This window comes from Humulus lupulus, chromosome 7 (genome assembly GCF_963169125.1).
Source record: "Humulus lupulus chromosome 7, drHumLupu1.1, whole genome shotgun sequence".
NCBI classification, from domain to species: Eukaryota; Viridiplantae; Streptophyta; class Magnoliopsida; order Rosales; family Cannabaceae; genus Humulus; species Humulus lupulus.
In genome coordinates, this window is record NC_084799.1 from 51,805,439 (window position 1) to 51,820,643 (window position 15,205).

General features: G+C 38.4%; 2 protein-coding genes across 2 annotated transcripts; both read right to left on the bottom strand.

The window, feature by feature from the left end:
- Positions 1-3,500: 3,500 nt before the first annotated feature.
- On the bottom strand, positions 3,501-5,950 carry LOC133792611 (uncharacterized protein At5g39865). The gene is made up of 2 exons (XM_062230518.1): positions 4,845-5,950; positions 3,501-3,857 (listed from the first exon to the last, which is right to left on the bottom strand). The coding sequence occupies exons 1-2, from the start codon at positions 5,585-5,587 to the stop codon at positions 3,851-3,853; spliced, it is 750 nt and encodes a 249-aa protein (XP_062086502.1). The 5' UTR covers positions 5,588-5,950; the 3' UTR covers positions 3,501-3,850.
- Positions 5,951-8,437: 2,487 nt separating this feature from the next.
- On the bottom strand, positions 8,438-8,905 carry LOC133789600 (uncharacterized). Its single transcript, XM_062227397.1, has 2 exons — positions 8,683-8,905; positions 8,438-8,582 (listed from the first exon to the last, which is right to left on the bottom strand). The coding sequence occupies exons 1-2, from the start codon at positions 8,902-8,904 to the stop codon at positions 8,457-8,459; spliced, it is 348 nt and encodes a 115-aa protein (XP_062083381.1). The 5' UTR covers position 8,905; the 3' UTR covers positions 8,438-8,456.
- Positions 8,906-15,205: the final 6,300 nt, after the last annotated feature.

Consider the following 15,205-nt stretch of genomic DNA (forward strand, 5'->3'; position numbering starts at 1 on the left):
AACTGATTACAATTATTCTCCCTTAATGGAGATTTGCTACATAGTAAACGCACATGCTTGTAGTAAATGAGTTGGTGAGCTCCAGCGTATCTTGGTGGGCCCATTTTGGGGAATGTCAGCCTACTATGTTGTTGGGGGAAACGTCTCTAATACTGTCAGAGTGGTAGTTGCACGTTTTCCCATGTCAGGTGGCGTTGCGGTGCATCCATTTTTCTGCTTGTACGGACTTGACACCACGATCCATGTGATAGTGGGTGTCAGAATATTGTCTGTGGTCCAGGGTCACTGTGCTTGACACCTGACAACCCCTCTCTTGGACCAGAGGAAGGTTCTCATGGACCTGGAGGAAGTAATTGGAGGAGACGATCTTGTAAGGCTTGGAATACCATATCGGAACATGGTCCTCGAGAGGTGATGATTCTAGGTGGAAATACTCCTCCGATGGTGGTGAACTCAAGTTGAAGGATGAGTTTTACCTCTCGTGGAGCCCATAGTGGGCTCTAGGAGACTTCACCAGCTTTTAGGAAATCCTAACCCTTTTTAAAGTAAGCCCCATGTCACTTTGTGAAAACAAGGACAACATCTTAGATTTAAAAAATTAATTTTCAAGTCACAATTAATACGATTTTTTAAAGGGATTAATTTTCTTAAAGTACAACTTAATTATGTGAAAAATTATTACTTATTTGTTAATTTATACATTTATATGAGAATATATATTTGGAAACTTAACAAATAAGTCATAAAAATATTAACAAATAAAAATTCTCATATAAATAGTTATGCAGCAACATAATTAATTTTGATAAACGATGCATATGCACTAAAATTTAGTTTAAATCCTTGAAAATGACATATTAATCTTCTTGAGTAGGTCTATTATGAAAACAACTAGGCTGCCAACTCTTTCAGTGAAAAGAATGTTACTGAAAGTTTTTATTTATTTTTTTCCCTCAAACCCAATGATCCATCGTTGGCATATTATTACTTTAAACCAAAATTTGGTGAAGATGTATCCATCTATAAGAACATATAATCCAAAATTTTATGAGAAAATATCAACAACAAAAGAACGCGTGGCAAAACAGCAGTGCAAATATATCGCAAATATATCAATTGTGGGTATTTTTAGGGTGCAATTTGAAACTATGAACAGTTTTCGACGTGATATATTTTTATGATTATATATATTATAATTATTTAGAGTATTCTGTAAATTTTCAAAAAATTTAGAATAATTTACAGTACCAAAAATAAGATTTATACATGTTGCACTCATGATTATTTTTGGTACTCTAAATTATTCAAAATTTTCTAAAAATTTATAAAATATTCTAAATAACTATAATATACGTAAACATAAAAAAAAGAAAAATTATGCCAAAAATACAAACAAAATAAGGTGCACTGAAATACCACTTTTGGGAGTTGCCCCAAATAAATTCCCTATCATATGTATCAACCAACTGATTTAGACTACTTTTTTCTTTTTTCCTTTTTTATAAGAAACCAATTGACTGAGACTTATATTTATGGCCCATTAATAATATTCATGTCACCTTGCCAGTGTGCATGACAAATTTCCTCGGAAGAAAGAAAAGTGATCGAATGCCAAAATTTTGCCTTACCCAATTCATTGTTATTATTATTTTAAATATATATAAGAAAGTTTTTATTGAAGGTGATTCAAAAAGAGATCGGTGGAGTTATTGTATATTCCCGACATATAAATAGTTTTTGGTATGAATTTAGTTTTATAACTGTATATTTTGTAGTTATGTAAACTATTCTGTAAATTTTTAGAAAATTTCGAATAATTTATAGTGTCAAAAACTAAGTTCAAACATGTTGTTTTCCATGCGCATAAAAAATTAGTCACACGTACAACAATTTATTTTGAATCTAGTTTTTGGCGCTGTAAATTATTCGGAATTTTTTTAAAATTTACAGGATACTCTAAACAATTATAATATACACAGACATAAAAAAATTCGTCTTGAAAACTGTTTACAGGTCAGGAATATACAAAAACCCCATAATAGAGCTCTTTTTGTAGCCCCTACAGTAAAATCTCGATATATCTTCTATATAAAAAATGTATAGATTACGGAAATTCTTGGTTTTAACAGTTTTTTTAATTTTTTTGTTAACTTTAACGAAATATTCTTATATTTAACAGAATATTCTTATATTTAACTATAGAACGTAAAGATAACTTAAACTTAAATAAAATTAAATAAATAAATAATTAAACGGATTAAAATAAGATATATTTTACAATGATAATTATTTAAAAATAATAAAATCATACGTTTTATAACTTAAATAAAATTTAATTAAACTTACACTTCATGTATTAGAATAATCATATTAAACATATAATATAATATAATCTATTATCAATTAGCGACAAACTTAAATTTAAAATCCACGTATAATATTAATATTATATTAAACATAAAATATATAATCTCTTGTTATCACTGCCAAATTTAAAAAATAGAACAAACATAAACTTAAACAAAAATTAATTAATTAAAATAATATATTTTTAAGATATTTTATGATAATTTAAATAATTACACTATATTTATTTAAAAATAATAAAGACATATATATCATTTTTTTATCTTATAAATTTATGTGATAGTTTGTTTTTTATCAAGTTATTGGAGTTCTTTTTCTTCATCAAATTCACCAAAGGACATTGCGAGATACATTAGAAACTAAAAATAGTTGATACTGTCTACACTATAATTTTTTCTATTCTTATTTTATTTCTATTATTAATTTCTTTTTAAATATTATTATAATTTATATAAATATGTCAGGTAACCTTGTAAATATATATCTATGTGAATGTTGTGTTTAGATATCATATATATATATATATATAGATATTATTGATATAAATATTTATATATATTATAGAGATATAATTTATTCTATTATATATTTATATATTTTAAGAAAAAATAAGTTAACTAATTTTTATTAAAATGATTGACAAATGCTTATAGCTTTAAAAATTATATATTGCTCGTTGCTTATATATATTAAGACTGTTGATATGTGCTCTTTTATTTGCTTGTTGGTTATACTTTTTTAATAACAGGCAAGCCTCTTTTAGCAAAAAGTTTTAATGGCATTGGACCCTGCCTCTGTATAATAAGGGATTATGAGAATTTTATGAGTGGTAGTGGTAGGTATATCGACATTGAATGCTTTAGCAGCTTGAAAATATATGATGAGAAGAAAAATGCATGCATAACCATTAATCTTTTGTGAAGTTTTATTATGGCCATAATAATTAATCAAGATTGGTGCCACCATCCCTTAAACAATTAAAATTAGATTAATATTTGCAGACACAGACAACTTATCTATTAATGGAGAGTTGCATTTTACCTTGTTCATAAAACTACTTGCTTTGCTCAAAGAAAGGGATTTGGCAGCTGCTTTTAGCACTTATATAATAATTATATTTTTGACAAAATCCATTACTCAGTTCTGAAAGTGAAACCTGTTAATTTCATGTAACACTTGGAGTAACGTTTAAGGTCTTCAAATCATGTGTCATTTCTGAATTGACCTTTTTAATAAAATGTGATGAACAAACTTACTTGGGTACTTCTACTCTTTCTTGTACATACAGTTAAAGTTGCAGTGAAGTGTAGAAGACTATTTAATGGCCTAGTATTGTCCATGAAAAGCTGCCTTGTGGGCCTGGTGGGCCTGTCCTATAAGAGTGTAACATGTGCGCTTTGCTTCCCGGTCTGTATTTATAGAGCCTTATCTTCTATGGATAGAAAGCTTGTTCATACTTCATACTCGTAGCAGTAGCAGCGTACTACCACCTATGCAAACCACAACAAGAAAATCCAAAAAGTCTCTTTTATTATTTTATTAATGATTCATTTACACGAAATTGCATCTTCATAGGGTTTTAAACAAGTAAACTAACAACTGTCAGATTTAAAGATTATTCTATGTAGCATGTAGTAGTGTTCTGGTGTGTATTGAAGTTTTGGAATTGTACTTTTAAATTTTTGACCATAAATAAATGGATTGCTAAGGTACATTTGCAGTTGTGATCTGAAGATAAAAGTCGCATTCGTGTATTTTGTACTTTGATTAATATTAGATTAACTTTAAACATTATTTAGTAAGGAAGGAAGAAAAATATGTATATTCCAAGAAGAAGAAAATAAAAGGACAATACAAAATTTAATTGTCAAGGCATACAAGGGAAAAATTATTTTACTAAATATAACAAACTCAATAAAATAAAAATTGGTGAAATGGGTCAAAAGATTGACGATCGTGGATTAAAGTGCATTATAGAGTAAAATTCTTGAGAAACTATACAAGGGGATAAATTAATTTTGAAGACATTCGAATCCCAATTATAATGCAAACAAACACAACTTCTTATCTTTTTTCACTAACTTTAGTGCCTTAATTTTGTTATATAACTTTATTTAGTTCAATACAAAAAGAAAATTTTCATACATATATATATATATACAAACTACAAATAAATTTCAAAGTTAGCTGACAGAACAGAATCTTTGTTCTACAGAAAGCAACAAACAATTCAATTGGGGTGCCATTTCGTCTAATCACCCAAATTTATATAATTATTATCATTAATATATATGTGCTCGGACTACATTTTCTTCATACTAATAAAGAAAAAAAGTTTTAAAAATATTCTACAAAAATGATCGACCCATAAAAAAAACCCAAAAAAAATAAATAAAGAAAAAGAAGAGAATTTTTTCTATTAACTTTTTTATTTCATTCGTTTTCAATAATCGGACGGAGAAAAACAAGAAGGGCACCTGATGAGACCGTTCTCATTGCACGAGGTACAACTCTTGAAGCCGCCTTTCTCAGAGTACAACTTATGGCTGCCGTTGCAGTCGTCGCACAGAACAAAACAAATGCCGCCGCACGTGTCACACACGCCCGGTTCCACTGCTGGCAAGCCTTCGACGAACTTCTTGAGCTCGCCCATCTCGTGAAGCTGTCTCACCTCGTCGGCCCCACCCACGTACCTCCCGCCAATGAAAACCCTCGGAAGAGTCAACTTTCTTTGACCAAGGATTTGCTGCAGCTCAGCCAAGAAACTCGAGTCCATCGACAAGTCTCGCTCGTCGATCGACACCCGAAACCCTCTCAGGATGGATCGGACGGCCCTGCAATCCTCGAACGTCGACCGCACCACCCTCAGGCTCGTGAAGTAGACCACAATCCGCTTCTCCGCGCCAGGGATGGAGATCACCGGAGGCGGCGGAGAATGATCGTGTAGTTTTGCGGCATCGGGTTCGGGTTCGGGTTCCGGTTGGGGCTCGGGTGCAGCTGGCGGGCGAGTCGACCAGGCGCGGAGGAGTGAGTTGGCGGCTCGGACTCGGTGGAATACTACGTAGGTTTTCTTGGCTGCGGGAACGAGTTGGTGTGATTGAGTGGGTTCGTCTGAAGAACAGAGATTCTCGATGTCTTTAAAAGAAGAACAGGAGAATAGGGAAGAAGGTGATGACGTGTCATGAACCCGAGTCGGCGATTTTCCCCACGGCCGCCACATTTGGGGGTCCGGATCCAAATTCGGATTGACCAAAGATTCAAACCCAGCAATAAAATAACACAGCCCAAAATTTTATATTTTAATTTGAGAATTTTAGCGAAAACCCAAGAAAAAAAAGAAAAAGTTTTGGTGTTATTTCGGAGTTTAATATTTGGTTAAAGCGATGTTTTTTCGGTGATGGAGGGAAGAGCTATAAAAGCGGGTTGGAGAAATTGGGAGCCTCGGCCTAAGCCTTTTCTAGAGAGAGAGAGAGAGAGAAAGAGAAAGGGTATTTGGATTTTGGAGGTGGTGAGGTAAGGGGGGAATGGAGAAGAGGGTAGGGGTAGGGCTTTTGTGAAAGGCTGTTGGTTAAGGTAGTTGAGCGGGGTGTGTGTGTTTGTTGCTTTATCATTGCTTTAATAAGGGTTTAAAACTGTTTTAAGAGTCCCAAAACCAGGATTACAATTATTCACATTAATATATAAAAATAAATCATAAATTACACAATGGATTTTATTTTCCAATTGAGTACCACAGGTTATAATGAGGAGCTTTGGATACTTTCTTCTTTAAGGAAAAAGAATAAATATTATTAATAAAAAGAATTCTGGTTTGGTTGAGGATTGATTGAATGCTATAATTATAGAAAAAGAGGACAGTAATTTAGTTTAACGTACAATTTTAATTTTTTTTTTTTTTTTTTTATTAAACAAAAAAAAATAGAGATTATCAAAACAAACAAAAAAAAAAGAGAATTTTACTTTTCAGTATAAAAAATAAAGTATTAAGGAAAAAGATTTTGTTTGTCAAATCTTTTTACAAGAGAATAGTTTTGTATAAAATCAAAATTTAGGTATGAGTGTATTTTTTTTTAAAAAAATTAAATATGTTTAGGAGTTTGCATAGAAAAAAGAACACCAATGCATATAGTTACCGATATATAATTTGATTAATGATTTTTTTTTTTTGAGAAAGATTAATGAAAAAGTTGTGCCATCATTACTTATTTTTTCTAAATACGTGAAGCATCCTTTATCAAATTCCCATTCTTTACATTTATAACTTCTTTTTTCTTGGATTTTTTAAAAATCATATAAAAAGAAAATAGTTGTTGTTTAATAATTAAATAAAGAGTAATATTTACTTTGACATTCAATTTATTTAAATATTTCCTTATTAAAAGTTTAATCTTAAATAAAGTATACAACTTTAAAATTTTTAATTCTATTTATAAAATTTTAGGTTCAATTGTCTAAATTTTTTGTTATGGAGTCTCTCTGATTTTTAAAATTATAAAAATAAAACAATCAAATTTTCTTATTAAAAAATGATATAATATAACAGCAAGTTGATTATATTTTTTAATTACATCTTTCATAAATTTATATATTCGATTTTTTATTTAATATTTATGAATTTTCAATTAATAATATATTTTATTAAGAAAAAATCATTTAAAAACTTTAATTCCCAAATTTCAATATATGGGTTACCCAATTTTATTCTACTTTTATTTTTTATAAAATGGTGTAGGAATCAAGACATAATATAAGAAAGGGTTTTTACTGGCAAAAATACCCAATGTTTACATGTTGTTCCACTTATACACTCAATATTTATTTTTCGCGGTGAATATACTCAAACCCACATGAACTGTGTCTCCGTCACTACTTTACCCCTAACAGCATTAAAAACGCTTACGTGGCCAATTGCGTGTACAAAACCAGACACGTCATTTAGCCCAGGTAAGTTTTTAATTATTGATTGAAAAAAAAAAGCTTTAAATCCTTAAATACCATATGCACGAGAGATCTCCATTGTAGAAGAAGAAGAAGAGAGAAGAGATGAAAGGGGAAGACCCAAGTGTGTCTTGGGGCGAATCAATAAACCGAGGTGGAGCCAAAATGAGGTCGTCGAGATCTAGGGCACAAGGTGTATATCAAGCTTGTCGTAAGCATTGTGATTGTGGGGCAGAAACAGTGGAGAGGACATCATGGACCGATGATAATCCAGGGAGACGGTTCAAATCTTGCTATAGGATGAAAGTGAGCCTGTTTATATTTTTTGTCTTCTTTTTCCTTTATATATTATTAGCTTGGAAATAAATTAATTCAAGAAAACTATTTGTGAACAGTGGAATAGGGGTTGTAACTATTTCCAATGGATTGACCCCCCTATGTGTGAAAGGTCAAAGATGGTGATACCTGGTTTGCTAAGAAGAGTACGTGAGTTTGATGGTGATCTGGGCAGATATTATGAATATGAAGATAGATATGAGTCTTGCTTTGAACCTAGTGTGGAGCCTTTTCAATGTCAAAATTGTGGCTATATGACTGGGAGTTTGGATGGAAGAGTTCATGCAAGTTCCTGGTTGGTAAAGGGAAATGTGAGGAAGATGATGTTGTTTTTTTTTTTTTTGTAATTGTGTATTGGCTGAAAAAAAATTATGTAATGTTCGACTTCCCTGTTTATTGTATTTAGTGTTGCTTTCAAGCATAATAAAAATTATGTATTTTATTTAGTGTTCGACCCTTCTCTGAAAAAAAAAATCATGGCTTCATTGAATGTAAGAGAAATATATTTATTTAGTGTTGCTTTCAAGCATAATAGAATGATGCACCAAACTAGATATTTTGTCATTGATTAATATTTTCAACTTTACAGAGCAAACATATGACATATTGTTAAGTAGACTGAATATTGATAAAGTCAGACTGAATATGTACATGTCAAAAGTATTCCTAATGGCCAAGATGTCCCAAAATATTGATAAAGTCAGACTGAATATGTACATGTCAAAAGTATGGTAATGCCTATATTGTATGGCGACTACACCAAAAAGAAAACAAGTTTTCTACATCAAAAGGGTTTAAGATTAAAGAGTAGCTTCTTAGTTGGTCTGAGATGTGGAACCACCATTCCTTTGCTTCTGTCTCTTAGCTCGCTCCTTCCTTTTAATAGTTTCAGTAGTAGGATTCTGAGATGGTGGTCTTCCTCTCTTTTTTTGCCTTGCAGGCTGTAATTAAACCAAAAACATAAGTCATCATACTTAAGCAAATCACATTCATTTTAACTGCAAATGAATACAAGTCTGGCATACCGTGTACCAAGATTACCTCCATAGTTGCATTCTTGCATGTTACTCGTGAATGGCCTGTTTGCTTGCAATTGCTGCAGTGATTAACTTGGCCAACTCTCCTAGCCTTTGTTGCAGTAGTAGGTGGTGGTTCATCTGCCTCTTTGTTTCTAGACTTTTTAGGCCTTCCAGGTAAAATTGTCTCTGTTGGAGGATGTATCGGATTCAGACCAGTGTCAGGCCACTTATCTGGGCTAGGCATTGGTTCGATTGGTGTCGTATAAGTTTCTTCATATGCTTGCCTCTTGTAGTAGTCATCTATGAATCCCACTGGATCTAGGTTTGAAAACCAGATAGCAGCTAAAGCATGCCCACATGGTATGCTAGACAATTGGAATAGCCTACATGTGCATGTTTTCATTTCCAAGTTCACAACAAATGACTGAGCATTGATTCTTTGCAATAAATTTACCTGGAACTTACCACCTCCAGCAAGCATAGGGAAACTGTTATACCCAGATTTCGAGCCATAGTAAATATGACCTCGAAAGCTGAGTTTGCAACAAATGGTCCCGTGAGGATTAGAGTGATCTAGGATTGTATGTCGAGCCTGCAAAGTATGATATATGATCTCGAATGCAGTGATCTCGAAATGATCTCGATCTCGAAAGGTAGCTCCGAGAACACCTTCATCCTCAGGAACTTCGGAGCATGGGTCTTGAGCTCGATGTCCCATCTCGAAAGCAACGTTAGCTCGGGAGATGTCAGTGGCTCGCACAATGACATGAGACCTGAAATGCTGGAGCCTTGAAGATACATTATAACACCTTGAATATCTACAAGTATTATAACTATGAGATGTAGCCCTCATTAATTGATGTAAATCCCCAAGGATTGTGGGATATTATTTAATTCAGTTATACGCCCCCTGATCCTTGGGGGACGTTTCCTTTTATATCTGATTATTGGCATTTAAAGCCATTTATTTTTATTCACAAAAGAGTAACTACCCAAAATATGTGGGATAGTATTCTGCATCCTTCTCTATAAATAGAGAAGCCATGCACCATTGTAAAGGACCGAAATTCTGATCCTTGAGAGAAAACTCTGGAGAATTCATGCTAAAGAATTGTTCAGAGATAATCTTGAGATTAATAACAGAGACTCGTGGACTAGGCAGATTTAACTGCTGAACCACGTAAAAAACCGTGTGTTTGATTCGTTTGTTTCTTTTGGCCATTGTCTTTAATTGTTTACGTGCTCTCTTCTTTTATCTGTTGACGAAAAACGGCGTCAACAGTTTGGTGCTTTCATTGAGAGCCTCAAGCATCCATCCCTGAGAGATTCATGACTGCAAACAATCAGAACACTCCTGAAGAAAATTACCCAAGGCGTCCTGGAAAACAGCCAATGGAGAACCCAGACCCTGATGAAAGGAGTGGGTCCTCTGATTCCCGGGGACCACCTCCACAACCAAGGGATGAGGACATGTACTATAACCCTGAATGTTATGTCCCTATTGTAGAATTGGAGAATCGGCAGCTGAAACAGTTGTTGGCAGAAGCCAACAAACGTAACGAGGAGTTGACTAGGATAGCCGCAGAGGCGCAGGTGGCTCAGCCCCCGCCTCCGCGCGAAGACCAAGTCCCTCCTCCAAGGGACGTGCACGTTCCTCCCCGGAGGCCCCGTGGACGTCCACGAAAAAATGCTGCCACAAGGAGGCCGGCACAACCTCCAGCACCAGCAGAGCCATCTGCTCCTTCTAGGCCTCAGAGGAGTACCCGAGCTCGGGTCCCACCTAATCCACCTGTGGAAGCGCCTGCAGGAACTGAGAACAACCGAGCTCCTGCCGAGGCTCGGACTCAAGTTCCTGGTAGTGCACCGAACGCAACTGGCCCATCTCGGGCAAATTCTGGACCCTCTAGGCTGAGGCAAGGACGACAACCACCGTCACCTATACGGTTCCCTCCGTCTCCCATAAGATATCCTTCACCTCCCCGCAGAAACGCTCAACCTGGTCGAGATCAGGATCAAGGGCGTACAGGGGAAAGACAAGGAAACAGGGAGACGTTTCAGGAGCGGAGAGGCGCGCCATCTGAAAGAAGTCAGACGTCCCGATCTCGCACTGCGGAGACAAGGCGACGTAGAAAGGATCCTCCACGAAATGACCGATCAATGAGTTTCACCAGTGATGAGTCCGGAGAAACTAGGTCCGTCAGTAAACACGACCGGGGTCGTAAAAATACTGGAAATCACAAGAGTCATCCTGACCTGCGAAATCATCTGAATCAGAGCAGGGGGAAAGGAGATCAGACAAATCCGGATCTAAGGAATCATCTGAATGGGCGTAGAGATCCCTCACGGAGACGCGAGCCTGGGATCGCGATTAATGACTATCAATTCCAGGCACCACCTAAGGACCCAGTCCAAGAAAGGATTGATCAGCTCGAAAAAGCCTTTAGGCTTTTGAAGAATGAACGAGGGAGTGGTCGATACGAGGACTCTGAAGAGGAGCTCGAGCCGTTTGCTCCCAATATTTCTAACACTCAGTTTCCTCAAGGGTTCCGGATTCCTCACGTCCCAGCATTTGAAGGAAAAACCGACCCATGTAGCCACCTAAGTACATTCAACACTATTATGAGAGCCAGTAACGTAGGTTACGAGCTCAGGTGCATGTTGTTTCCGACATCATTGACCGGACCTGCCAAGAGTTGGTTCGAGAAGTACAAGAGACACTCGATAACTTCGTGGGATCAATTGTCTAGAGACTTCAAGAAGCAGTTCCGGGCTATGATGGGAGTCAGGCCAGAGGCGTCCACTTTGACTAACGTCCGACAACAACCGGGCGAAACACTGAAAAGCTACCTGACAAGATTTAATCTAGAGGTCGCCAGAGCTCGAGATGTGGATGACAGTGGGCACTTGATGGCAATCCGAGCTGGTGTGTTACCTGGAAGTGCCCTGTGGGATGACATGCAAGGGAAACCGGTGAGGTCAATAACCGAGTTTAACAAGCGGGCGCAGAGATTTGTTAATATAGAGGAGGCGAGGTCAACGCTAAAAGCGACCTCGCAAGCCGAAACTACAACGATAAACATTAACTCCGCCTCAACCTCGGCTGACCCAGCAGCTTCACAGCCTACCTCAGAGAATCCCTCTAAGAGGAAAAAGAGCGAGGGAAATAACCCGGAGGCTGAAGGGGGAAAGAAAAAGAAAGGAGAAAGGTATTACTCCGTATATAAAGTACACACCGAGCTCAACGAGTCTCGGGAAAATATATACCTGGCTAATGAAAACCAGGTCCCCTTCAGGCGTCCGGACCCTATGAGGAATCAAAAGTCCAAAAGGGATTCCAGTAAGTATTGCCGGTTTCATAGGGACACCGGACACACAACTGATGAGTGCCGACAGCTGAAGGACAAAATCGAAGGGTTGATCTCGAGAGGATATTTCCGGCAGTATGTCAAAAACCAGAGTACTGGACAGACTACTACCAGCCAGAGAGTAGCCGCGCTTCCAGCAGCACAGAATAATAACTCCCGATCTCGGGAAGAAGACAGGCCTCCGCCGATAGATGGAGAGGACGTAATAACCATCTCGGAAGGTCCTCATCTCGCAGGAGGGGGTAGAAATGCTCAAAAGCGATATGTGAATGAGCTAAAGACAGGGGACGGGTCTCCTTATGAACCCGAACCAAGGGCACCAAAAAGCCAAAGGGTTGAAACTTAGCCTATAACCTTCACCGAGGAAGATGCCTCCCATGTCCAGTTCCCTCATCATGATCCACTTGTCATCACCCTGCAGCTTGCCAACAAAAGAGTGCGCCGAGTTCTCATAGACAATGGGAGCTCAGTTAACATTCTTTATAAAGCAACACTAAAGAAAATGGGACTCTCCCTTCGCGACCTGAAGGCTTGTGCAACCACTTTGTACGGCTTTTCTGGAGAAGGAACCGCCTGTATGGGGTCCATCGAACTCCCTGTGACCTTGGGAGACTATCCAGTCTCGGTGACCAAGATGATGGAGTTCGTGGTAGTAGAGTTACCATCTGCCTACAATGTACTGCTCGGGAGACCCGCCCTGGTCGGGCTGGGGGCAGTTTCATCTGTAAGGCATCTAGCCCTTAAGTTCCCAACTCCAAGCGGGGTCGGAACATTGAAAGGAGATCAATTGGCAGGAAGGGAGTGCTACAGCATTTCCTTGAGGGGAAAGAAACAAACGAGCGCTCAAGCACTCGTTGTCATACAAAATAAAGATGGGACAGTTTTAGAAATTGATGAGGAGATCGATCCAAGGATTGAGGAAAAAGTTGACCTCCAACCTTTGGAGGAGCTCGAAGAGGTTCAGCTCGATGAAGCTGATCCCTCAAAGAAGGTGAAGGTCGGGAAACACCTCCAAGACGAATCAAAATAGCAATTAATTTGCTTTCTGAAGAAAAACCAGGATGTCTTCGCGTGGTCACACTCCGACATGGTGGGAATAAGCCCTAATGTAGCGAGCCACGCATTGAATATAGACAAAAGCTTTCCCCCGAAGCAGCAAAAGCGAAGGCAGCTGGATGAAGACAGAAAGAAAGCACTAAAGGAGGAAGTGGACAGGCTGAAAGAAAATAATTTCATAAGGGACGCTTTTTACCCTGACTGGGTGGCCAATCCAGTGTTGGTCCCGAAGCCCAATGGGACATGGAGGACGTGCATTGACTACTCAGACCTCAACAAGGCCTGCCCAAAAGACTGTTTTCCCCTGCCGAGAATTGACCAGCTCGTAGACGCCACGGCGGGGCATGGTCTGATGTCGTTCATGGATGCCTATTCTGGATATAACCAGATTCCCATGCATGCCCCCGACCAAGAGCATACGAGCTTCATCACAGATAAAGGGCTCTACTGCTACAATGTCATGCCATTCGGACTCAAGAATTCCATAGCCACGTACCAGCGGCTCGTAAACATGATGTTCTCAGAGCAAATAGGGAACAACATGGAAGTTTATGTTGACGACATGCTTGTAAAGTCTCAACTTAACAACAACCATGTTGATGACCTCGAAGAGTGCTTTGGCGTGCTCAGAAAATACAACATGAAGTTGAATCCTCAGAAGTGCACTTTTGGGGTGTCTTCAGGAAAATTTCTGGGTTTCATTGTCAATTCTCGTGGGATCGAGGCTAATCCCGACAAAATAAAGGCCCTGATCGATATGCCTTCACCTCGGAAGCATAAAGATGTTCAAAGCCTGACTGGCAGGATGGCAGCTCTGAGCAGGTTCATCTCGAAGTCAACGGACCGCGGTCTCCCATTCTTCAACTTATTGAAAGGAAGTAAGAAGTTCGAATGGACAGATGAGTGCGAGCTAGCCTTTCAGGAGCTCAAAAAGCACTTAGCCGAACCGCCCATCCTATCAAAGCCTGAGACGGGAGAAGTACTGTTCCTATACCTCTCAACTACCGAACACGCGATAAGCACGGTGCTCGTTCGAGAGGAAGAGAGAATACAGAAACCCGTCTACTATATCAGTAAAAGATTACTGGGGGCAGAGTCAAGATATCCACTGATGGAGAAGCTCGCCCTCAGTCTGATCCACTCATCTCGAAAGCTCCGCCCTTACTTTCAGGCACATCCTATCCATGTACTAACAGATCAACCACTAAGGCAAGTCTTGTCTAAACCAGAGGCGTCTGGTCGACTCCTAAAGTGGGCTGTTGAGCTCAGACAGTTCGAGATCACCTACCATCCGAGAACGACCATCAAGGCACAAGCGTTGGCGGATTTCATAGTGGAGTGCACCGGTATCGCCGACGACGAGGTAACAACCACGGCCCACGAGCTGTGGAAACTTTACGTCGACGGGTCGTCAAATGAAAATGGAGCAGGGGCAGGAGTTATTCTGATCACTCCTGCAGGGAGCAAATTTCACTCTGCTTTAAGGTTCGGCTTTAAAGCATCTAACAATGAAGCTGAGTACGAGGCTTTACTTGCGGGACTGCAAATAGCAAAAGAGCTCAAGGCCAAAGCTATACATTGCTACAGCGACTCCCAGCTCGTGGTTAATCAAATCTTGGGAGAATACCAGGCTCGTGGCACAAAAATGGCAGCTTATCTGGAGAAGGCAAAGTCCGCATTAGAGTTTTTTGAGTTTTATGCAATCGAACAGGTTCCCCGAGAACAAAACTCAAATGCAGATGCCTTAGCTCGGCTCGCCACCTCCGCCGAAAATGAGGAGCTGAATGTTGTACCCGTAGAACACCTGTCAGCACCCAGCATTACTGAGCCTGACGAGGAAGATGTGTGTATGATCGAGACAGAGCCGACCTGGATGAGCCCGATAGTTGAGTATCTCGAAAATGGAATTCTTCCAAAAGATCGAAATCAGGCTCGGAAACTAATGTATCAACTTCCTCGTTACACCATCCTGGACGGGAGGCTATACAGAAGAGGGTATTCCATGCCATTGCTCAGATGTGTAACTCCTCCCGAGGCAAAGAAGATTATTGAAGAAATTCATGAAGGGTTCTGCGGAGACCATACCGGGGGGCATAGCCTGTCCAAGAAGATTATACGCCAAGG

Excerpts from the sequence above, each read along its gene's own strand:
- LOC133792611 (XM_062230518.1), bottom strand. The coding sequence starts at position 5,587 with ATGTGGCGGCCGTGGGGAAAATCGCCGACTCGGGTTCATGACACGTCA.
- LOC133789600 (XM_062227397.1), bottom strand. The coding sequence starts at position 8,904 with ATGCCTAGCCCAGATAAGTGGCCTGACACTGGTCTGAATCCGATACAT. Across the intron at positions 8,583-8,682 it reads GCAAGAATGCAACTATGGAG|CCTGCAAGGCAAAAAAAGAG; the intron begins GTAATCTTGGTA and ends GTTTAATTACAG.